Source organism: Gymnoscopelus microlampas, assembly GCF_963454915.1.
Source record: "Gymnoscopelus microlampas genome assembly, chromosome: 1".
Classification (NCBI taxonomy): Eukaryota; Metazoa; Chordata; class Actinopteri; order Myctophiformes; family Myctophidae; genus Gymnoscopelus; species Gymnoscopelus microlampas.
Window position 1 is genome coordinate 29,813,470 of NC_139962.1, and position 24,431 is coordinate 29,837,900.

The window sequence follows — 24,431 nt, forward strand, 5'->3', positions numbered from 1 at the left end:
TCTGGAGCATGCCTGTGCTTTGCATTCACTATAAAAGACAAGGAGCTTTGGTGAGGTAACACGGTGACATACACAAAATCTAAGCTGAAAGAGCTCATATAATTTGATTCAGTTTAAAAGAAGAATTGTCTCAATTATGTCTGTAGCACCACTCAAAGACTAAGCTTTCAATCCTCTGGTGCAGAAACACTCCACAGTAGTTTGACCAATTACAGGCCACACACTGTGCGTGTTGCTATTTCAATTGTGCCAAGTCAAAACACAGCCTATCAAGTTTAAGTGTGCTGGTAAAAATAATCTCTTTACCCTGGAACACACCTTTTAGTTTTCCCTGTGAATCAACAGGTGATCAAAATAAGTATTTTGATGTGATCATCAAAACAAGTTTGAAAAACACCATATAGCCTTGGTTTCATCCCGTAATGTTTGTTTTTAGGATGTCCAGAAAAATCCTAACACCTGTGCAAAGCGGTTTTCAGTTTTTTAAAACCCTCCCCAATGGCAACAAAACCTATAAAGCCTCTCTAAAGGCTGTGGGGAATAAATGCTGATAAAATGGTACAGACAGCATGAGTAACTTTCTCATGCTGTGTGTCTTCAGTCTGTTAGTAATGTGTCTTTTTAGAGAAGCATGGACGTTTGAAAAGTGCAATATTATCATTGAAGAACACTAAATGTTAAACTTCTACTGCAAATAGTTGCAATACCCATCTTAGTCATAAAACTAGCTTATTAAGACTGAAATATTTAAGCGTGAGGAACAAGACATTAGGTACAACATTCCCTATCATGGTCCTACCACCATTCATAATTCATGCCATACAATGGCCTGGAAGCTGAAGAACACATGACCAGCGAGTGAAAAGAGCCACCTCACAATGAGTCAGTAATGCCAAGCTAACTGTGCTACATGACAGAGTTCACACAAGTGGTTAATGTTCAGTCTCAGAGAGATAGGCCTAATATGCAAGGTTTCACACCTGCACAGACATGACAAGACACTGCATTCATACTGAGCAAAAACCTGAGCAACAGGATGCACTTTTTAGTTCAGACCGAGGCTAGTATTGGGGGGGGGCAACTTTATTGTCACAGCACAGGTTTACAGGTGTTGTAAAACAGTGGGTGAAATGTTGTTGTTCTTTCCATAAAAAGAGAAGGGGGAGAAGATGGGGGGCTCAGGGGAGCAAGGGGAAGAGGGATCAATAAAAAACAATAAAGCTGTGCTGTTGATGTTTCCCACTTTCCTCTGCCATGAAACATGGCCAGACAACAGTGGTTGAAAGCAAATGCAAATAATTAAATACTATCTGGTCAAACCAGCTCCTCCCACACTACCAACGACACCATCTTCACACAGAATAATGGACAAAACTAAGTCACACTCACAGTTTACACAAAAAATGGAAACTGGATTTCTACTACCACCAAGTAGGACAAAAATAGTTTGGGCAATTAGTGAGAGCTAAAAGAATTAGGCTGGCAAAACATTGCTTATGTTGGCTTGTTAGCTAGTAAGTAAACTTGAGTTATACCAATCTTATGTGATCATTAGCCAGTTGTCCACTAAATAGCGAAAAGGTGCTAGCATGTCTCACATTAACATTAATAATCATGCATTAGATTTGAAGCATCCCAGAACAGCAGTGCAGTTTGTTTTAGAGCTTCAAAAAAAGCATTACAACACAGACTAACATAAGCAATAGTAAAATGCAGTGTATTGTTAGGACTACTAATTAATCAATTATTATATATGACGACGTTTAAATAAATTATGCACAAATTATTTGATCATACAATGTCCCCAGGATTAAGACAGAGGTGGCAATTCTGGCAAAACACATTTGCCTTTCAGAATTAACCTGAAAATGATCAATCTACTTCCAAAGCCCCAAACGATCACTTTTGGAGTCCAACTGAGTCCCTTAACAGAATCTGTCACGGACATGTTGATGTTTTATATCAGACACTGTCAATGTACTACATTGACAGTGTCTACTATTTTATATCAGACTACTGCAATGTATCAATTTTGCCATTTACATCAAAATTGCCATTTACATGTCCTTAAATATGTATGTTTGATTAAGTCATACATTTAAATGTCATTAACATTATTCTGTGTTTTTCAACGTGAGGTACAGTAACCCACCAACACACACACACACACACACACACACACACACACACACACACACACACACACACACGTTTGTTTCATCATACTCGAGGTCAAACATGACTTAACTTTAAATCAATGGAAACAGTGCAACATAGTATGCAGAACAAGCAGCCCCGACTAGCTTCAGTAGAGCGGTGCCGTTCATTTATTTAATAGCATTTAACCAGTATCTTGCAGCATGTGACCATACTAAGTGAGCTGCACTTATCCGATCTCCAAAATGAAAGCAAACTGGCAGACTGTCTGTTTCGATTAAGTAGATTCCGTCTCCATTTTAATGCATTCAAGTAGAGTTTAGACTTCGTAAATAATCGGTTACTCGCACACTTGACTTCCATGTGTGCAAAGCACAAATCAGAAATGGGCCTGGTTTCCACATGACAGCTAGGTTCCTTGGATATAACACCGACCAGCTAAGCTACAACAGCCAATACAAGCGTCCACGTTACACGTGGAAGTATATGCACGGCAATCCAGCACAATAACAGCTGTCAGAATCATCTCAAGAGTCAATAAACGTGCCCTTCTCAGAGAAGGCCCACACTGTCGCATTTCATCTACTAGCTACCTTAGTTAGCTTGGCTGCTAGGACAGCAGTCATACCACCTGCCAGAAGCTGCTTGCTAGCTAGCTACTCGGCTAGCCAAATGCTAACATCTCAGAATATAAGAATGACAAATCACCATGTAAAACCCAAGCGTAAGAAACTCTGAACACATTCCCGACAATGTTATCACAAAACGATCGTACATCCATGCGGGAAGCAGCCTTAGAACTCATGTCCTCATGGTGGTTGTAATAAAAACATCTTGTTGAAGGCCTCTGTGGGCCATCATCATGCACAGACAGAAACACGCAGCCACTTGAACAACGTTATGTCAGCTCACTGTTATGTTAAGTCACACACACAGTTTCAAAACAAATGACACTTGTTCGGATCTCATGTCAGTCAGAGTGATCGTGTTAAGTAGATTGTGTGGTAACTGGACATGACTTTGATTAAACATCCAGAATAAACGGCTGGGTTGCATTGAATGGATGGAGGAAGGCCAGTGTTGCCATATGTTGTGAGAGAAATAAGCGAACAAGGTCTAGTTAAACAATCCCAAAAGAAGCAACTTAGGCCACATGAGCACTTTAAACCAATATGCGTCGGTTATTTGAAAATAGCCGATTTACAAGCTCACAACGCGTCGCGATTGTGAGCTTGTAGATCTGCTATTTTCAAAACGTGGAGTATTTGGAATATTTTTTGAAACATTCTAAACACAAATGCTCCCTGGCCACAAAACATGTAATTAATTATTTGAGAACCCTAGTTTAATAAAAAAAAAAACTATTAGAACATTTGGAAGCAAAGCCTAAAAAAACAAGTACACGTTATTTTAGAAACCAGCCCCCCAAACAAATCGCAACCACCTATTTTTACAAGCAACCTTACAGAAAGAAGCCTAAAGTGGCTTATAACAAGCCGACATGGCAACAATGAGGCCTGCTTGCCCCCCAGTCCCCATGCTGCTTAGCCTGGAGTTTCAATGGGGGCTTCAAACAGGCTTAGGGAAGCATTAACGACAAGTTACTTTACACATGGACCGTGTCATTCGACCAAAACAAAGTGTTTTCAATTAAATTAGGCTATTTTTGTACGAATTAAACCTTAGCGAACACTTTAAGTATTTTTACCCCAATGACACGACCAGCTTGATTTTTGCAAACAAGTCATTATGTAAACATGATATGAACCGTTAAACAAACTATAGCTGTTGTTAGGCATCGTTCTCGTTCTATTCGCTGTAAAACGAGTTGACAGTTGACACATTATTAAGGCTTTTGGTTGAGTTATTGTGCAAGCTAATGCTAGCCCACTAAGCTAGCTACCTGGTTACTGTGAGAAGCCATGCTCCCGGTGGTGAGACTCGTTCTCTCTCTCCTTTTCCACCTAAAAAGGATGAAAACTCTCCCGTCGTAGGTGTTGTAATGTCAATTACAAAAAAGGTCGTCCTACTTCGACATCATTTCCATCTTTTTCCCCCCCACCGACAACAAGGTCCCGACAGTTCGTATTTTTAGATCCTTCTACTTGTGTTCAGCAGATCATGCTGCTCCCCTTGCCGTCGCCGCCATTTCTGTCTCGCATCTTCCTCACTGGTAGAGCAGCAGCAGCGCCAGGCCGATAGTAGAGACAGCGCGTGGAAAAACTACTTCCACTCTTTAACTTCACAGTAAAAGTCATGAGCGGTGGACGAAGTACTCACATGTTGTAAAACAGGGGTCTTCAACGTTTTCAGGCCAAGGACCCCCTAGCTGAGAGAGAGATGAAGCAGGGAAATACTTTCATGGCACGGACCCCCATCTGAAAAGGTTTTGCATACAATATTTGTAATGTCGTTCCACTTCCAATGTTCCAAGTTTTCCTTTTTTAAAGATTTTTGCAAATAGCAGAAAATAAGATCTATTTTCAAATATAGCCAATGTAGGCCTATATAGGTTTAAAGTGGTGGGGGCCCTGGATTATTAAATCAATTAAAACACTTAAATACATGAATGAATAAATGCATATGTGTTCATTTTATTCATTAAATAGTATTTTTTGTTTTTTATCAGTTTCTTTGACTATGATCCTGTTTATTTTTGTGAAAAATCTGTAGTATCATGGATGAATGAACTAGACAAAAAGCTAAATTACGTTCACTCTTCCACAACAATTGACACTTATTTTGAAACGTTTATGCTCCTTTATGTCATGAACGGACTTAATGTTCGTACACTGACTGACCGTGGTTCACGTCCGGGTTGAAGTAGTAGCATATATCTGGCAGCTAAAAGTTGAACCTCATCTAAATGAAAAATCCACACAACCCCTAGCTCGTGAAAACGTGTATAATATAACAAAGTTGATACATAATACATTGCACTATGACTATCTTAATTTAATGTCGGCCGCCTATCTGAAAATGAAACGAACAAATGAAAACACAGACATCAGACATCAAATGATAAAGAGGATATTCTTAATCTGCGGTGATAATGCGTCTGCCATATAATAGTATCAAGTGACAGACAGGTGCAAAGTACGGCATTAAAGCAGTACTTACAGTAGTTTTCCATCATCAAACATTTGTGCAATGCAACTAGCTGTAGCTGAAGTACTCAAATTATTTACTTAAGTAAAAGTACCAATACTGCAATATAAAGATACTCTGTTACAAGTAAAAGTCCAGAATTCAAAATTGACTTGAGTAAAAGTACAAAAGTATTGGCATCAAAATGTACTTAAAGTATCAAAAGTAAAAGTACTAAATATTTGAAAATAGCAGATCTACAAGCTCACAAGGCCATTGCAACCGTTGTGAGCTTGTAGATCGGCTATTTTCAAATAGCCTATGTATAAAATAAGGCTAATGTATGTTTTATAATCATTTATATCTGAAAAGTAACTAGTAAAACTAAAGTTTTCAAATAATTGTAGTGGAAGTACAATATTTGCCTCTGAGATGTAGTGGAGTAGAAGTAAAAGTATTGGAAATTGGAAATACTTAAATAAAGCACAAATACCTCAAATTTTTACTGAAGTACAGTACTTAAGTAAATGTACTTAGTTACTTTCCACCACTGGTAGTTAGTGGGTGTGGCCTGGTCCAGAGCGTTTAGTGAGTTCTCTCTAACGCCCTGCCATCCGCGCTGCTCTGTGCATGGACTGAAAATTACACTACCGCGAGGTCACCGTCTTTAGTCAAAATAAACAAAACAATTTTGCTGCCGATCCAAAACAAAGGCAGTTTTGTTTTGTTGAAAGTCTATTCTCCAGGGTGGGAAGCCTCTCAGCACCCCACCTTCTCTGTATAATACACTTTTTGGGCAGAAAATAAAATATGTCCGCCAGACAGAAATTATTTGATGTACTCCACTGTGCCCTCTACAGATCTGCTCAATGGTCATTTATACTAACCAGATCTATAGAGGGCGCAGTGGAATAAATACAATAATTTCCGTCTGGCGGACATATTTTGTTTTCTGCCCAAAATGTGTATTATACAGAGAAGGTGGGGTGCTCAGAGGCTTCCCACCCTGGAGAATAGACTTTCAACAACACAAAACTGTCTTTGTTTTGGTGAGCAGTGAAACAGTTTTGTTTATTTTTACGGTTTTACGGTAGTGGAATATTCGGTCTATGAGCAGATCAGCGCGGCTGGCAGGGCGTTAGAGAGAACTCACTAACGCTCTGGACCAGGGATGTAGTGGGTGTGGCACGGCACGGCACGGCACGGGACAGGTGGGTTGAGAGGAGGAGGAGTTCATGCAGCAAGCAGCACGCCACATTGCAGAATGCAGAGCAGGAAGCCATAACAAACTAATACACAATCTGTCGTTTTGTGTGCGGAATCCAAAGGTAAGCAATCGTTATTTCGCTTCTCATAGAAAACAGTTAGATTAAGTAGTTCTCAAACTTTTTTTTAATTCCCAAGGACCCCCATAATAACTCTTGAGAGTAAATTGAACCAAATGGACCTACAAGCGTCCATTTGATTCCATGTGTACACTGGTTAACTGTTATAAGCTCGAGACCCAAAAGAGAAATGTGATGTTTCCCCTGGACCTAGCTGTAGAATACAACTCTCGTAGACGTATTTATGATTCTGACGTTTTCAATCTACGAGAGTTGTAGGGTTCACCCCACATGGACACAGGGACTTTCAGCACTATACCCCGTAGACACTCCAAACATGTACAAATTTTAAACAACGGTGCTTATTCCCACGCCCCAAATGTTAACTCTCGCTACGGGGTAGCAGTTTAATGTAATAATCCATATCTTTCAATAAAGAAGTGTTTTAATGCCGCCTGTGGCCGAACGCCATTTTTTCACCCTCGTTTACTTCCTGTTTACATTGAGTGTAATTCCGGGTTTCACCAGATGGGCGCGTCACTACCACTCATTGGGAACTTTCGACAGGATCGGCCACAGACGGCATTAAAACACTTCTTTATTGAAATATATGGATTATTACATTAAACTACTACCCCGTAGCGAGAGTTAACATTTGGTGCGTGGGGGTAAGCACCCTTTTTTCAATTTGTACATGTTTGGAGTGTAGAATTTGTAGATTTGTGTTATTATTTCAAAACACCCTAATCACTTCATCTACATACATTTCGGCCATTTGAAAATAGCCGATCTACAAGCTCATTGTGAGCGGCTATTTTCAAAAGATGTTTTATACATTTTGAACTTGCACAGTGAGTACTTTTACTTTTGGTACTTTAAGTATATTTTGATGCAGATACTTTTGTACTTTTACTTAATTACATTTTGAATTCCGGACTTGTAACAGAGTATATCTACATTGCAGTATTGATCCTTTTACTTAAGCACTGTCTGCAGTGCTAAATGAAAATGGCTAAATTGTAATTTTAACATTTTTAATTATTTTTTATGTAGGAGTAGTCTAGAGAGATGCCAGACCGGGGCAGACACCAAAATGCTGAGAAGTATGCAGAACACAGGAGCAGAACGAGGGAAACATCACCCAACACACAACACCACTCTAATGGTGACAGAGATCGCAACAGAAGAGACAGAGAAGAGCGAACCTCCCCCTCCTACAACGACCCACCTGCTCACAGAGATCACCCAGGGCCCCCAACAGTGTAAAGACCATTATTGTGAAGCACAGGATAAAAATATACATTTTCTGTTCAAATATATGGATAGCTTCCCTTTTTCCAAAAACAAACAGACATATACACAAAATAAACAGGTACAATGAAAAGAATACAATGTCAAAATGTACATTTTCTTATTTCACAACTAGTTACTATAGTTAGGCTACTTTAGCCTACAGATTTAGATACAAAACATACATCTAAGGCCTATTATATACTTCTATTAGAAAATAGCTGATCTACAAGCTCACAACAACCCGTTGCATTGCAACGCGTCACGGTGGTTTCTAGAATGACCCCTGTCTGCTTTCCCACGAGGAAGTAGATCTTTGCTGTGTCTGTTTAAAAGTAAGACTTTCACTCCAATGGCTTTGATGATCTGACAGCTGATATTGTTTGTGTAGGTACACAGAAACATCAGTCTATTCATCTGAAGGGGATTATTATGAGCCACAGCCCAAACGAGTACCTTACAGCCTCGGATACATCCTAACAAGCAGAGGCAAGTTGTTGTTTTTACGTTTGATTATTCATTTGTCACAAGTGAACTAAATAAATAAAATGGTAAATGTGCATTTATTTATATAGAACTTTATCCAAAGTGCTTTACAGTGCATCCGCTACTGCCCCCATTCCACAGTATAGTGATTCAACTTCACGTTACTTTAATTCACGAGAAATATTGCCAGATTTGATGTATTGTGCAGTATGTGGTTGTGAGTATGCCTTCTTTTGTTATCCTTATTTGTTTTATGCACACATCCATGTTAGCATATCCATCCTTTGATGCCCTTTTCTAGGTCTCTGCCAGGCAATGGAGATGTGTGTGAATCTACTTATAGTCATCTGTGCAGGGGTGCCATACAGCAACGATGGAGGCTACCGCAACTTGGCCAGTCTTGGAGGACTCTACCATTATTATTATGGTGGAGCAAATGCCTTCCATGGGGCTGATGCAGACAGGGTGATGGAGCTGGACCGGCTGTATCATCAGCTTAAACGTCCTCCTTATGTCTTCACCATGGCTTGCGGTGGGGCTCTGATGGCCTATGCGTGTGTGATGCTCGCCCTGGGGGTCTTCCGAGTGACATACCGCTGGCCCCCTGTGCTGCTGGGGGAGGCTCTGCTGAACATCCTGGTTGCACTGGGTTACATCCCTGCCCTGGCCTTCTACTTCATCAAGCTACAGGAGACCTACAACACTGCCATCTGCAAGGAGAGAGAGGAGCTCTACAAGGGTAAAGGGCATCAGGGCTTTACCTGCCAGTTCAATGGGGCAGATATTGCAGGGGGCCTCTTTGCGATTGTTGGGGTCATAGTTTTCACCATAGGTGCCTTTCTGACCATCAGAGCATTCAGGTCAGTACGTGAGTTAAAGAGACAAAGGGCAACAGAGGACAATAATCTTTAGGTGGCCTTTTCTCCTCCTCACTTTAAAAAAAAAAAAGTAAAGATTCATTTTTGGGCTTTTTATGCCTTTATTAACAGTGAAGTGAGTTAGACAGGAAACAGGGAGAGAGAAATGAGGAGTGACACGCAGCAAAGGCCATCGGGATCGGGACTCGAACCCGCGATGCGCTGCCAAGCTAGGGCAGCAGTCCAGGCCAAACCTCCTCACTTTTGCACAGAACAAAAATGATTGAGATGTTTAATCCTTACACACAATACTAAAAGATATATCCCTTAGTTTTTTACAATGTCTTTTTATTGGTATTTCTTCTTGCTACCTCCTTTCCTATAAATACACTACTGTATAACATCTGTTACTTTTGTTAAATTACTCAAACGTTAAGTAGGCTCTATAGATTCACAGGGGTAAAATGCCTTTCCACTATCACTGAATCTAGGGGTTTGAATCCACTGTGGTGCATCATTTAACTCGGAGTTCATTTTAATGTAAGGATTTTCCTGTGCACAGATTTAACTTTTTACAGTAACTCTTGTCTAGTATGAATAGTGAATTATTTTGTATGTATTTTGCTAAGTACTTTTAACTGTTTTATACATTTTTAAAATAAATATTTTTGTGATGTATTCTTCCTACCTCCTTTCCTATAAATATACTACTGTATATTAACATCACAACAACAACATCTGTTACATTTGTTATAAATTTGTCCTAATAAATGACTCAAACAACAAGTAAGCTGCTCAGGTGGTGCATTGGTAAAGTACCTGTCCACAATCACAGAGACACGGAGTTTAAAATCCACTGGTGCATCGTCCGGCTTGTCGAGCATCTACACACCATGGCTTTGCAAACCCCTAGGGGTACTTGTTGGTACTGCAAGGGGTTCACAAAATTGTGAGGAAAATAGGATTTCCTTTTTTTTTTCTGTACACAGTAGAATGTCAATGAAGGGTGAACTTCAGTTGAACCTTTCAGACAGAATGTTCTGTCTCAATCCCTTATCCACACTATTGTGTTCGGGGAAGGGAAGCTGGTTGGGGAATGGAATCCTTGTCCCTGCATTAGCGACTGCTGGGGCAGCACCTGTCCTTGGGGGGTGTTGAACAGGAGGCGTCCTCCCAGTGGGGGCTCCTCACTGGCAGGTGAGCCAGTAGAGTACAACAGCAGTGGCAAAACAAATGTGTGGGGAGGACAAGTGTGTTCACCATATTGGTTTAACTATCTTAGCAATTTCAAACAGATGTAAGGGGTTAGTGGCAGGAATTAGGTAGGTAATATCTGATCCATAACATACTGGGGAATACTGGATCCATAACATACATTGGGGCAGTGGCTCCCAAACAGAGAGCCAAGTCTAGCACTTTGGAATTGGGAATTTGTGACAAACACATTGTAGTATATAAAACTATGCTAAATGTATATATTTTTAAATGCACTGTATCAGTAACTTGTACACACTCATTTCCCAATACAAGGCAAATTCTTTAGCCTAAAAATATTGTTTACACGTAAATTATTCAATGAAGAAGGAATACATTTGCATGAAACAATGAAGTACAAAAACAATGTGTCACCTTGGCATTGCGATAAAATATTCAAGCACTTCTAGAAATGTAGGTACAGAAAGGAACAGTGGGAATTAATCAACGTTACTCTGGTCATAAACAACTAGAATATTCTCTTACGTTTCTCTGGGGTTCTTCAGTGTGCCTTACCGCTGGCCCCCTGTGCTGCTGGGGGAGGCTCTGCTGAACATCCTGATTGCACTGGGTTACATCCCTGCACTGGCCTTCTACTTCATCAAGCTACAGGAGACCTACAACACTGCCATCTGCAAGGAGAGAGAGGAGCTCTACAAGGGTAAAGGGCATCAGGGCTTTACCTGCCAGTTCAATGGGGCAGATATTGCAGGGGGCCTCTTTGCGATTGTTGGGGTCATAGTTTTCACCATAGGTGCCATTCTGGCCATCAGAGCATTCAGGTCAGTACGCGAGTTAAAGAGTCAAAGAGCAACAGAGGACGATACTCTTTAGGTGACCTTTTCTCCTCCTCACTTTCGCACAGAACAAGAATGATTGAGAAGTTCCTTCCTTACACACAATACTGTTAATTTAGTCAGTTAGATTAACAGTTAAAGGGGTGTAAGTCATAGTTTGTTTTTAGTTGTTTTTACTTTATCTAAGTTTACATTAACTCATGTTAAATGTAAATAGTGATTTTATTTTTTTATTTTAGTTCATACTTTTGACATTTTATATATTTTAGGAAGGAAATATACATTAGTGATTTCCTTTACTGTAAATATACTACTGTAAACATCTGTTTCGTTTGTTATTTCCTCATAAATTGCTCAAACGCTGTATGTAAGGATTTTGTTTTCACTATATGGGTTTTAACTATTTTCACAATGATTTCAAACGGATGTAAGGAGTTATTGGCAGTAATTGAGCAGTTAGGTGATTGTTGAATCAGATTCTTCAACAAATAGATCCACAGCTGCTGCACTAACATCTTTTTTAAGCTGCATTTAATGGTCTGAACATTGGCTGCAAACATTTTTACACATTTAATGACGTTATTCCAGACTTCCCTCTATTCCAAACTTTCTCATTACAAACCAGTAGACCTGACTTCTGTATGTAAAGGGATAGTCATGAAAACTAACTCATGAATATTGACAAATTATTGGAGGAATCTTCCCACAAAGGTGAAAAAACACTGATAATATACAGTATTTTACAGCACAAAAAAACTCCTTTGTAAGGATATTTATTAGGATGAGCTCATCTGAAAGGTGTGCAAAATGGACAATGGACAATAAAACAGAATTTCACAGTATAAATCTTTATTGCTACTTGGCTTAAGGTTAATTAAAAATACAGCTTTCTGCTCCAAACTAGACATAGCAGCTTTTCAAATAAAACAAAGTTTAAGGGAGTACGATTCTGGCTGACAGACAGCAAAAGTGCTCATTGTTAGTCTATTCCTAAATAAAAACAATTATCTAAACTAATGAATAAACATTGAACATTTTTAGCAGTATTCTGCATGCTAAAATAACAATATTAGATATGCTCCATTTTGTACAAAGAAATCACATTTTGTATGTACTGTATGTATTTAATATTGATTTATATAGGGCATGCTTTAAACATTAAATACAGCAATAATTAGTACCTTAAAGTACAATAATGTGTAACAATTTACCATACAATCCCTATCATTTTAAATTCTGTAATGGAGAAGGAAATATAAATTTGCATGAAACAATGAAGTACAAAAATAAACATCAGCTTCTTGGCATTGAGATAAAATATTCAAGCATTTCTAGAAAATAATGTACAGAAAGAAACAGTGAGGATTAAACATGGTTACTTTGGTCATATGTTAAACAACTGGAACATCCTCTACCAGTTTCTTTCACCATAACCACTCAACAATATCCATTCCATAATGCATAAGAGCATGCATACATACTTGTATGTGTGCATTTAGCCTAATTACACACACACACACACACACACACACACACACACACACACACACACACACACACACACACACACACACACACACACACACACACAATGTACCACAACACAGGCAGCATGTTCATCTATTAAGACAAAGCATCTTACAGTGAAAGAATGAATTGGCAATTTGAAAAAAACACGATAGCCTTTTACTCGGCCCAGCAGTTCCCAACCTTTTGTGGACCAGGGCCCACTTGATCAATCTTGAAGGTGTGCACGACCACCCATCTGACCACTTAATATGGTGAGATGGGTGGGCCGTGTGCATTTTCACGGCCCACCAGTGGGCCCCGGCCCACAGGTTGGGAATGGTTAATATGCGTAGGCTTGTACACAGTTATGGTGTCTTGTCCACTAAATAATTAAAGGGAATCATTCCTATTATCCAAAACCTTGGACTTCACTGTACCCTGTGCTCCCTCTGGCTCTCCAATATGTATACTAACTGTAGGCATATTTAAGTCTCTGTTTGATGACTAAATGCACAAAAAATGTTTATAAGTCTGAACAGTGATTAAGCAATTGTTTCTATGAAACCAGGGACACACAAATGCACAATTAAACTTGACTAATGGTCTGTAGATCCTAAACAAAACCCTCAATGCAAAATGTTTGCACAAATAAACCCAAACATATACACGCACATTCACACAGGCACACCATCAGTTACTAGTCATTTTCATCCAGTTTGCTTTGCATATCTGTATGAGGGAAGTCATCAAGTCTTCAAACCTTAGTGCCTTAAAACAGTATCTGTACAATAAGTCAAACGAAAAGGCCCATTTCCCTTTTCAGGAGTTAATTAAGAAAAACCCTTGTCCCAACTTATAAATGCAGTATGAAAATGTCAAATGTGGACAAATACATTTTAAACATTAGCATCTGTCCCACAGCTCTAGCCTCTCTAACATCCCAGTGTATAATGTACAGAACATGGCTACACTTAAGCAGTACGTACCAATGGTTTTGAGACATTTCTTCACATTTGTGTATTTATAGCCAGATTTCAAGTCTTTTAAGGTTCAGTTTCAGACACATGAGAAGTGCATGCCAGTCTGTTTAACACTCATTATTAAATGAACCCTGAAATCATGTGTACATAATTTTGTGAAGATTGTAAATAAATCATGTTTCTGCAACAGTGGCATTTGTCAGTTTTGTGGCACCCTCTATGGGTCTAAGTGAAATCATTTGTCTCTGCATTGTGGCCCCTTATTTGATTCGAATTTGGGGTTGGGATTGGCAGTTTTGTAAGATAGGACCCTCCCGCACACTTTGGAAGCCAATTATAGCTTTATTATTAGCCAATCGGTATGGAATATAAAAAATGTTTACCACATGACCCCAGAGATAATGTGTAGTGATTTGTGTGAGTTTTGGACAAAATCTGTAGGAGTAGTAGAAAAAAGTGTATTTTGAAAAAAATGGGCATGGCCTATATGGACAGTTGCGACATGAGCCATGGAATCCAGGGAAAACTAGATTTTGGTTGTACGATCTTCCTTCTACAGTTCAAGCGTTCTCGGACAAAATATAAAGTGGGCTGGTATAGCACCACCGTTGGGACACTTGTGCAGGTGCAGCATTTTCCAAGATTAGATCCGGACTCATGCACAAACATGCGTGAGAGGGACACGCACACACACTCTCTTCATCCAAGATATCCCTTAGTTCCAGCAACGAAGGGGCTCTGTACTTTTCTAAAGGAATTATCTAAGTAGTTTGTGACCTAACAATTGAGAACACTGCAATATCAGTAATGTGCTGTTGGCTTATACCTGTACTGTAGCCTAGGGGTATATCAAATATATCTAGGGGTATATCTCATACGGCCTTATCGTTGCAAAAAAAAAGTATACTCTTATTTTGGAAGAAAAAAGAGGCCCCCACAATCAAACTCTGGCTCAACGAGATGACAGAATCTTTACATTTAGAAAGAATCAGATTTATCGCACGTAATTTGGGCAGCACTTCTGGGGAGGGGGAAGGGAGGCAGGTAACATGTTCTTTTCATGTTACCTGTCTATTTTGTGTATATGTCTGTTTGTTTTTGGGGGAAAAAGGAAGCAATCCATGTATATGAAAAGAAATGTATAATCCTACCCTGTGCTTCACAATAAAAAAAGATTTGAAACAAAGTTATATAGTTTTAAAGCGAGGCCCAATCATGTTGTTTATGGTGCTGATGCCAAGATTCAAGTGTTAACCACTTGAACCCCAGCATGCTATTCTGGGGGAACGCTAGCCAAAAAAATAGCAGATCTACAAGCTCCCACAATGTTCTCTCGCAATGTTGTTCAGTCAGTTGAGATTAGGCTGAAAAAATAAACTTATAGGCCTCAATAGACGTAAGATGAAGAAATTAAAAAGATGTGTCTCATATTGAAAAATACAGAGAAGTGCAATGAAGTGCCATTAGATCTAACTTCTGTGGACAGAGTTCTCTCACAAAATATAAATCTGATACAGTGAGAGGCCATAATAATCCTAATTTGCATGACAATGTTGTGTATTAAGATTTCAACTCAAATCATAAGTCCTCCCTCTATTTACCACTGATGCAAGTCACAAAGAGAAAATGAGAGGGTATAACATAGAACAGTAGTAGTGCTTCTTTAAGGCGATATGGGAACATTGGAAGATCCAAGTGAAAGATCCAGCTACTGTATGCAACAGCTCCGATAACCAAATAGTAGCTAGATGGAGCAATCACTGACACTAGTAATTATGCAGGTTTGGCCTCCCTATACAATCAAGGCAACCCTAGGTGCTGCTTTATCTTTTGGCACAAGGCGAGGTGTAAAGGAATGGCTAGACAGGGGTTTCTAGAACTGCAAAATAAGTGTCTGACAATCCAATGAATACTGTAATCTGCATTCAATTGTTCATCACCTGTACTTGGCAAACACACACCTTCAGAGGATGTAATGTGATGTCTATTAAGTTCAAGCACTCAATTTCACTGTTTCTCAACAACAAGGGGTCCAAATGGACTCTTACGGGTCTGTAACTCTGACCCTTACGGGGCTATTTGGTTCCATTTGTACACTCAGAGTTAAGTAAGCAATGAGGAATTTACAGTGTAGATTGGGGTTCCAGTATTAATAGTTCAGCGATTCTCAACCTTTGTAATTTCAAGGACCCCCTGTTAGATATACATTAGGCCACGGACCCCCATTTGGTAAAATCGCCATCTCTGAGTCCCCAGTCTACACTGTAAAATTCTCAGAGTTCATCTAATTCCATTTGTACACTCTCAAGAGTTGCAGACCCGTAAAGATCCAAATGAACTCTTGGTGGTCCCCGGAATCAACTTTGAGAACCCCTGCCGTGATTGAATGGAGAAACTTTGAAAGTGAAGCACTGTATGCGACTGTATGGATAAGCTTTGAAAGTAAAGCACTGCACAGTATTTGACTGTACAGAGAATGTTTGTAGCATGTTCTCTTAAAACAAGGCATAATAAACCTTGTGTGGGAGACACAGACTGAGGAAGAGCGGTGTCCCAATTATTATGAATGCTGTCGTTTGTTCGAAGACAACAACAACACAAAAATCACATCCACCTATTGTCCTGGACTGGCACTCTCCCATTTGGGTCACCCTACCTCTAGGGACCAGATCCTACCACACCAACACAACAAGTTTCTTTCCTGCATACAACAGGACCGACAGACCATACTTTTAACTTGCTGTGGATCTGTAGATGATAGGCTAGCCAGTAAAACATTAAGAAAAGAAAAGAAAAAAAAGACCCACTGAGATAGATAAATTATGGCTTGTCATAGTTGTCACTGCTGTAGTTAGTTGAATGCACTAGTATATTTTAGTCGAGATAACAAATTTCAATGGGTAGCAGCCTCAAAAGATTAACAAAAACAGTGTGTGTTGACTAGAATGTGTCATCTATGTACCAGCAGAGTACACTGATATTTCATAACATACATACATACATACATATAAAGTATGTTTATTTTACATGTCTCTAAATAAATCCAGCCATGCCCTCGTTGCGTACAGTACTTTGATAATCGTTTCGTTCAAATGACTCTTCCACACTCCCAAGATCTTCATTTGATTCTCTGATGACCATAAAACATGATGCATTTGAATTTAACCTTTTGTTTTTCCCATGCAATTTGTGAGGACACCGATTAATCACACACCCTCTCAAATTACAGTGTTGCAAGGATTCTACAACACATTGGCTTTACACGGTTATGAAAACTATGTTCTTACTATTATTTTTGGCAACGATTAAAAAGTCATGTCCTCTCTAGCAAAACATCCACGTGAACCAGTGCCTAAATTCAGCTGACTAAAGCCTGATTCATACTTGGTTGCAAACGGTTTTGCACGTCGAGAATAGCCGACATACAAGGTCTGCTATTGTAGGTCTGCTATTCTCGGCCGTTCCCTGCCATTCCCAGCCGTTCTGGGCCGTTCTCTGCATGTGACACGTCGCGCGACGGCGCATAAATTAGGCTCAAGTTAAAACGTAAAAACATTTTGAAGATCGAGCATATCCTATACATAGGGCTCGGCACACATACTGAATGGAAACGTCTAACAATCCCACAGTAGCTTTTCAGGTTAATGTAAATGCAGTGATTTTGTTCTAAGTCTTTCTGTTCCTGTGTGTCTTAGTCATTTGTACTGTCTCCTTTTTTTGCCACAGGATAAGACTCTTCAAGCCAGAGTCCTGGATGGCGACAGTGCAAACAGCTGCTCAGCAGGTCAGAAGGTTTGGGAGAGGAGGAGAGAAGCAGCTGTACCAGTGGTGTCCTCTTGGAGACACTGTCACACAGTGATGTTCTCTTACACATTTAAACAGGAACACACTCATCCACAAATACAGCACAGCTGGGAATGTCAATATGCTCTGGGCTGATTCATCTGCAGTAGGCACTTTTTCACCTTTCCTTCTCAGGGATTTTCCTCCTGGACCTGAAAGACCCCCGGACCCCTGGAGAGGAGATTATTAAGAGTGATCACACTCCAAAGGATCCCCAATTCAGGACAGCAATTTGATTGCTAGACCTTCCAAGTAAAGGGAAATGTTGCTGACTTGTTCTGCAATGTTTAATTCATGAGGTATTCCAGTTCAGGCATGGGGCTTATTTGTCCTTTGGAACATGTATTGCCGATTTCTTTCCACAACCTCTTTTCATGAGTTGTGCCGTCGACGCCGACGCCCCTCTCACACACTTCCACCAGATTCAAACCGAGTCAGACAAATCGTTAGCTTAGAACGACGTGCTGACGGACATCACTTCTCCATCCCTCAACGTCCAACATATCTACCATGTCTGGTCTGAATGGCAACTTGAATTTGACTATCCCACAGGTACCAGAAAGACCTCCTCTGCTCCCTTTGCCATTGCATTGGTGCTGCGCTCTGGCTCTCCTCTAGAGAGCAGTATCGTACACCTCCTGCTGTAGAATGGGAGTGGGGCCTGCAGAAGGGGCCAGGATAGAGGTATGGTCCGGCTGATGTAGCATGGGAGCAGGAGGGTGCGGGTGGTCCCATACGAGGTCTCTAATGAAAGGGGGAGTGGATGGTACTGGGGGACCTGAGACGACAGGGCACTGGCCTCTCAGCTGCTCCCGGACATCCTGCTCCAGACTCGGGGGCACAATCAGTTGATCCTCTGGGTCCTGCTGGGCCGGGGCAGTGAAGTAGCCTGACTTCTTTTTGGGAGCCTCCAGGGCCACCTCGATGACGTTATGGCTGTCCTGAGGGTAGGGTTGTCACCATGATGACAGTTTAGTTGACGATTACATGTCTCTAAATAAATCCATTGATGCCAGTAACAATTTAACTGTGTTTTTGGCATAATATATAAAATACATATAGATGAAAATTACTTTTCCGTTTGCCGTTTAAGATTTTTGACACATTTTCTACTTCCAAAGTTTTCAAAAAATAAATTACGGAAATAGACGATCTATACTATAGGCTCATGATGCGATGCATTTCTCAGCAGATGAATATATACAAATGAAATGGAAACGATTCTGACAATTATGCAAAAAGAACTGCAATCATCCCAAATAATTGCAGTTATGGTACACATCACTGTACTCTTCATGAGAACGCAGGCTTTTCCTCACTCTCTGTGAGGCGTGATAAGCACTGGTATCTGTTTATTTTTAAAGCTATCTCAGGAATGCTCCCCCCATATATTTGTAATATGTTGGATCAGAAGCCTAGTACCCACCAGACCCGTTCGAGTGACTTCCTGATGCTCAAGGTTCCATTTGTGAATTCAGAGCTAGGCAAGGCAGCATTCTCTGTTAGTGCACCATCTGCCTGGAATGAGCTTCAGAAGTCCCTAAAAATCAGACTACTGCCCTCATTGGGTCAATATAGAGCAATGGTTTCCAGCACCTTTGTACCAGGCTGTAACTGTTTTATTTAATGTTCCTGTTCTTTCGTTGAAATACTGAGTATTTCTATTCTCTGATTATTAATTAATTGATGTATGTAAATGTATTCATGTTGATTATGCTGATTATGTTGTATCTCGGCTACATTGAAAATTAGGGCTTGCCCTCAACTGTACTCCGAGTTGAAATAAAGGTTATGATGAATTGCGATGAGGAGATCATGTGATAACTATGACGGGGCTACCTGAGGGGCGACCACAGAGCCGTTGGATAGCTTCTTGCCAAAGAGGCTGGACGTGGACGGTGACTTCTTCAGGTCCGATATCTCTCTGCCGCAAACGGCCAGAAGGCAGCCGTTAGTCGCAGACACCACCACGCTGTTCTGCCTGCGCATCTTGCCGTTGGGGTAGTCAGAACCCCGCTTTTCCATGTCTGCGTCTTTGGGGTTCACGTTGGCCCCAGACCGCAGCTGGAAAGCACAGCAATGGATGTCAACCTATATAGATATATAGAGAGAGAGACAGACAGACAGACAGACAGGCAGACCTTTATTGATCCCGCGGGGGAAATTCAGTGGCCACTGGCCACTGGCCATAGGCGGGACAGCAGTTAAAGTACACCATTGTTGGTTAAAACACTATCAACAATGAACGATAGCATACGACAGTATAAACCCTTTACAGTAACCTGCACTATGCACAAACAAGACACACCCAATCACAGTGTCATTACAGTATCCCGCACAATGTATAAAAACAACTAGTGTCATAACAACATTAACAGAATATACTCTGGTATCAGAACAGTGTCGACAGTACCTCCACCTCTAGCTTGCTGCCATTGGAGATCACACCTTCAAGTGGTAATTCGTCGTCACTGTCCAGCCCGTTGTCAGACTGGTTACTGGAGAAGGTGGCGCTGGAGGGCTGCCGCTGGAACAAGACCGGGTGAGGCCCAGCCCCGGCCGAGCCAGGCACCATAACCCCGGACAGTGGGGTGGCAGCGGGATGCAGGCTGCAGCGCCTCTCTGGGCGGGGTACAGGGCCTGAGGAGGCAGGGTTATTATTATAGTTAAAGGAGGCGGAGCACGTCACCCATTTTCTCTTTCAAGATGGCACCATTTCTGTCTACTCACTCTGCGTCTCATTGGTGGACAGTGGACAGTACAGAAACCTGCCTACCAATAACATCATCGATGGGGATTCCAAGGTTCTTGCATTAATAAAAAAAATACTAATAAAAAAGGTTTGAAATTACCAAAACTGCCTACTGATGATGTCACTGGTAGGCAGGTTTCTGAACTGTCCTCAAAGCGAGTAGACAGAAATGGTGCCATCTTATAATGAGCAATTTGAGACCAATTATATGAAGATCCTTTCTCTCCTTTAACTAAAACTAACAAAATAACCAAAACTAAATTTGACAAAACATTTTTAGTTTTTAAAACAAGGCTTTACAGGCCTAGACCGTGGCGTCGCGGTCTAGGCACCCTGGTTGAAAATCCTTAATAGCAGTGTGCCGCGGGTTCGCGTCCCGTTCCCGTCGGCCTTTCCTGCATGTCTTCCCCCCATCTCTCTCCCCATTCTTCCTGTCAGACTACTTTCCCTGTCCCTCTTCAATGAAAAATAATAAAAAACTACCAAAAACAAATCTTTAAAAAAAAAAAAAAACAAGGCTTTACCAAAAAACAATAACATAACCTTTTTAGCCATAGCCTATTTTGGATGGATGTGAAATCTTCCAATATTTTAGCTGTGCCAGCGATGCAATGCAACGTGTTTTTCAGAACTTTTTGAATCTCTCCCCTGACTACCCCCATATATTACAATAAAAAAATGTAATTAACACTAAAACTAATTAAAAAAAACTAAGCCTTAAAACTAAAAAAAAAAAAAACTAGCAAAAAAGCTATTACCAACTGAAATCGAAAACAAAAAAGTAAAAGTAAATAAAAACTAAATTCTAAAAGCCCCCCCAAAAAAACAAATTCTAAACTATAATAACCTTGTGAGGAGGTTTGCTCATCGGAGGCGGTGGACCCTGCTTCACTGCCAACCTCGGAGGTCGACGTCTCACTGTTGAACTCAGACACGATACCGCTGCTGGATGAGGGAGTGACTGGGTCAGGGCCGGGGCAGAGCATCATGGAGGCCGGTAAGGCGGTGGGGCCCGGGGGCCCTCGGGGCTCAGTGGCGCTAGAGAGCGGCGGCTCACAGGTGCAGCCGTCTTCACCGATGTGTAGAGACACCACCACGGCTCCGATGTTGTCTTTGCAGCCATAGCTCTGGGCCAGGGAACAGAGCTTCTTAGCGGCAGCGCGTGGATCGCGCACGGCCTGAACAGTGCGCACGGCCTCGTGGTAGGAGACCCTTTCGAACAGCGCTCGGTTACCCAGGATCAGGAACTCGTCTTGGGGACAGAGGGGCTCGGTGTGGACCCACGGCCTGGGCAGCACCCATGGAGAGAGATAAGAGCAGCCCAGCAGGCGAGAGCAACACGTCACTCCGCTCACCTTGTTATCCTGCAAACATTATGTTAATATTCTAATAAGAACAGAGATAAACATGTATATTCATGAGTAGAACACAGTGTAGTACATGGTGAAGTGTTGCAACTGGAAAATTATAAAGAGTTTGCAACCTACAAGTCAATATTTTCATAATCTCTCAAGAGACGTAAAATATTTTTTTTACCGAATGAGTACCAAGATTGATATTTCGGTATTTTGGTATATTTTCATGTTGTGAGCTTGTAGATGGCCTATTTTTAAATAGCCAAATACTAAAATATGTTTAAGTTTAAAAAACACACATTTTAATTACAATCAGATCTCAATATCTTGTGTGTTATTGATTAACACAGTGTTGTAAATAGCTGATCTACAAGTTGCATCGGGACGCACTGTGAGCTTGTAGATCAGCTATTTTCTATATTATTTGAAATTTTGTTAAACATTTTTCCCACAATTACATGCCCAAAATATTGATCGATTACTAATAGATTATTTTATTTAATTATCAATATTTATAACAATAACTAGTACATTACCTCAGTGATGATGGCTTTGGCTAGTTTAACCCTCTCCATCTCCTCAGCACTGTTCTCCAGGCTGAGGACCTTAGAGAGGGCTAGAGGCTGGCCGTCCCGGCACAGCACTGCCTGGCAGGTGCCCACGTTAGCCACAGTCAGGCTGAACAAGCCTCCTGGCTCCCCTAAAGGCTCACGATGGATGTAACACAGCAGGGCAGAGGCTCCCAGTTTCTGCCCAGCCATGCCTAGTTTCCTGTACCATACAAACACACACACATTACACCAGCTTCATAGTCTTAAAGCACAGCAGCGGCAGCACAATGATCAGTTTGTTAATGATAAACACTGAATCGGCTACAATAGTTTTAATTCAGATTTATGTAATATATTAGAGAAAGATGTCAAGGACCCCAAATAGATAAATATTTGGCCTCAGGCCATTTTGTCAACATATTTCGAAAATAGCAGATCTACAAGCTCACAACATGTCACATCGCGACATGTTGTGAGCTTGTAGATGGCCTACTTTCAAATAGCCAAATACTAAAATATGTTTAAGTTTAAGTTTTTAACACTGTTCCTCATTTTGCTGGGGACGCCCTAAAACCCCCTGGGGGTCCCCGGAGCACACTTTGAGAACCAGTGTATCTATAGATAATCCAACCTGTGTGAGGTGAGAAAGGTATTGCACATGTACACGCTGTCCACACTGGAGTGCTGTAATTCCTCGGATAGCACATCTCCCATGGTGCACTGCAGTAGTCGAGGCACTTCCTCATTGCGGTCGCCGTCAAAGATGCCATAAGCTGCCTCTACGCCGCTGTCCCCAAAACGATCCACTGCCAGCACAGACACACACAACCTGTCCACAGCAAAGCACACACATTAACACATAAATAGGGGGTAAGTTAAGTTAACTAAGCACATTTACACTTAGGACTGTTCAGAACAATTTTCATATACTTTTACTTTACTTAAGTATGTCCATTTTTCAATACTTTATACTTCGACTCCACTACAACTCAGAGGCAAATATTGTACTTTTTACTCTACTATAATTATTTGACAGCTTTAGTTACAAGTTACTTAGATTATTCATACAAAACATACATTAACCTTATTCATACAAAACATACATTAACCACTTCAAGCCCTATGTTATACTTCAGCTATTTGAAAATATATGATTTACAAGGTCATAATGTGTCACATTGCAACACGTTGTGAGCTCGTAGATCTGTTATTTCTGAAAACTTTACTTTGGAAACATAAGTACATTTTAACACCAATACATTTGTACTTTTACTCAAGTAAGTTGAATACAGGCCTATTACTTTTTTACATTGTGGTAATGATGCTTTTACTTAAATAAAAGTAAAAGTACTTCTTCCATCACTGCATACAAATTACACAATCCCTCTCATAGATAGAGAGGTAAAGCTCATGCATACTTCAGCATGCTTATAGAAACAGTATGGGGTGAATGCTGATACAAGACACTGCTGCGTGGGCCCCATGGGGTGGCCATGAGCCCTGAAAAGCAGCCAGGCAACACCAGGCTCATCATTAATGATGCACTACAAGCTGTTTTATAGCTATTAGATGCACAGGAAGTATTTGACTACACCACTTTGTGTACTTTTAAACAAGACCCACAGATGGATGAAAGATGCCACTTCTATCAGAATATTTATTAACTGGCAAGTACAGTAACACATACACTGTACAACTATTAAGCATAATAACGATAACTATAAATATGTTGTTTTAAAAATCGTTCTAACTGAAGTGAATGGCAGAGTCCACACCACAAATGTAACGACAACGAACAAAACCGTTTGGATCACTTTCAGAATGATTTTATGAACGATAGAAGGACATGGGATGCAATCGTCTCATTTACCCTCGGCAAGGTTTGTTATTAACGCCGATGAGGAGATGATTATGTGAGGGATAATCAACGAGGAGCCGGTCATTATTTAGAAATAAGTTTGATTTAGACCACAACGCGAAGCAGAGGGGTCTTTATCACTCTGAAGGTTATTACATGGCTTATTACATGCCTACTTATTAAAGAAATGTAAGTTTAAAATGGACGTCATCTTGAACGAGATTCAAAACGGAGTAGCCCTGAAATTAAAATCAGGTGCAAGTGGAGAAATGTGCAGCTATGGGCAGTGCCACTTTAGACTCCACAGGGGCTCTACGCATGATACGGGAC

The 24,431-nt window shown here is 40.7% G+C and overlaps 3 protein-coding genes across 5 annotated transcripts in view; 1 reads left to right on the forward strand and 2 right to left on the reverse strand.

Annotated features, from left to right (window-relative positions):
- Positions 1-4,312, reverse strand: part of usp10 (ubiquitin specific peptidase 10) — a 38,500-nt gene extending 34,188 nt beyond the window's left edge. For all 3 annotated transcript variants that reach the window (XR_014602689.1, XM_084083969.1, XM_084083968.1), the window contains exon 1: positions 4,061-4,312. Coding sequence is in view for 2 of the 3 variants with exons in the window: in XM_084083969.1 (XP_083940095.1) it covers positions 4,061-4,081 (21 nt within the window). In the remaining variant the exon portion in view is untranslated. The remainder of the gene's footprint in view (positions 1-4,060) is intronic.
- A 2,162-nt stretch (positions 4,313-6,474) lies between these two features.
- On the forward strand, positions 6,475-9,988 carry marveld3 (MARVEL domain containing 3). Its single transcript, XM_084049233.1, has 4 exons — positions 6,475-6,572; positions 7,623-7,831; positions 8,251-8,348; positions 8,647-9,988. Exons 2-4 carry the CDS (start codon positions 7,638-7,640, stop codon positions 9,255-9,257), a joined length of 903 nt encoding a protein of 300 aa, XP_083905359.1. The 5' UTR covers positions 6,475-6,572; positions 7,623-7,637; the 3' UTR covers positions 9,258-9,988.
- A 4,789-nt stretch (positions 9,989-14,777) lies between these two features.
- The window catches only part of phlpp2 (PH domain and leucine rich repeat protein phosphatase 2), a 75,237-nt gene continuing 65,583 nt past the window's right edge, over positions 14,778-24,431 (reverse strand). Inside the window, exons 17-22 of the mRNA XM_084079095.1 lie at positions 22,875-23,072; positions 22,229-22,463; positions 21,185-21,701; positions 19,999-20,225; positions 19,425-19,676; positions 14,778-18,526 (exon numbers count right to left, since the gene is read on the reverse strand). Coding sequence (XP_083935221.1) covers positions 18,200-18,526; positions 19,425-19,676; positions 19,999-20,225; positions 21,185-21,701; positions 22,229-22,463; positions 22,875-23,072 — 1,756 coding nt within the window. The 3' untranslated portion in view covers positions 14,778-18,199. The remainder of the gene's footprint in view (positions 18,527-19,424; positions 19,677-19,998; positions 20,226-21,184; positions 21,702-22,228; positions 22,464-22,874; positions 23,073-24,431) is intronic.

What these genes read in the sequence shown, in the direction of transcription:
- marveld3 (XM_084049233.1), top strand. Translation starts at nt 7,638, where the DNA reads ATGCCAGACCGGGGCAGACACCAAAATGCTGAGAAGTATGCAGAACAC. An exon ending in CACCCAGGGCCCCCAACAGT is followed by an intron (nt 7,832 to 8,250) that starts GTAAAGACCATT and finishes TTGTTTGTGTAG; the next exon opens with GTACACAGAAACATCAGTCT. An exon ending in ATACATCCTAACAAGCAGAG is followed by an intron (nt 8,349 to 8,646) that starts GCAAGTTGTTGT and finishes GCCCTTTTCTAG; the next exon opens with GTCTCTGCCAGGCAATGGAG.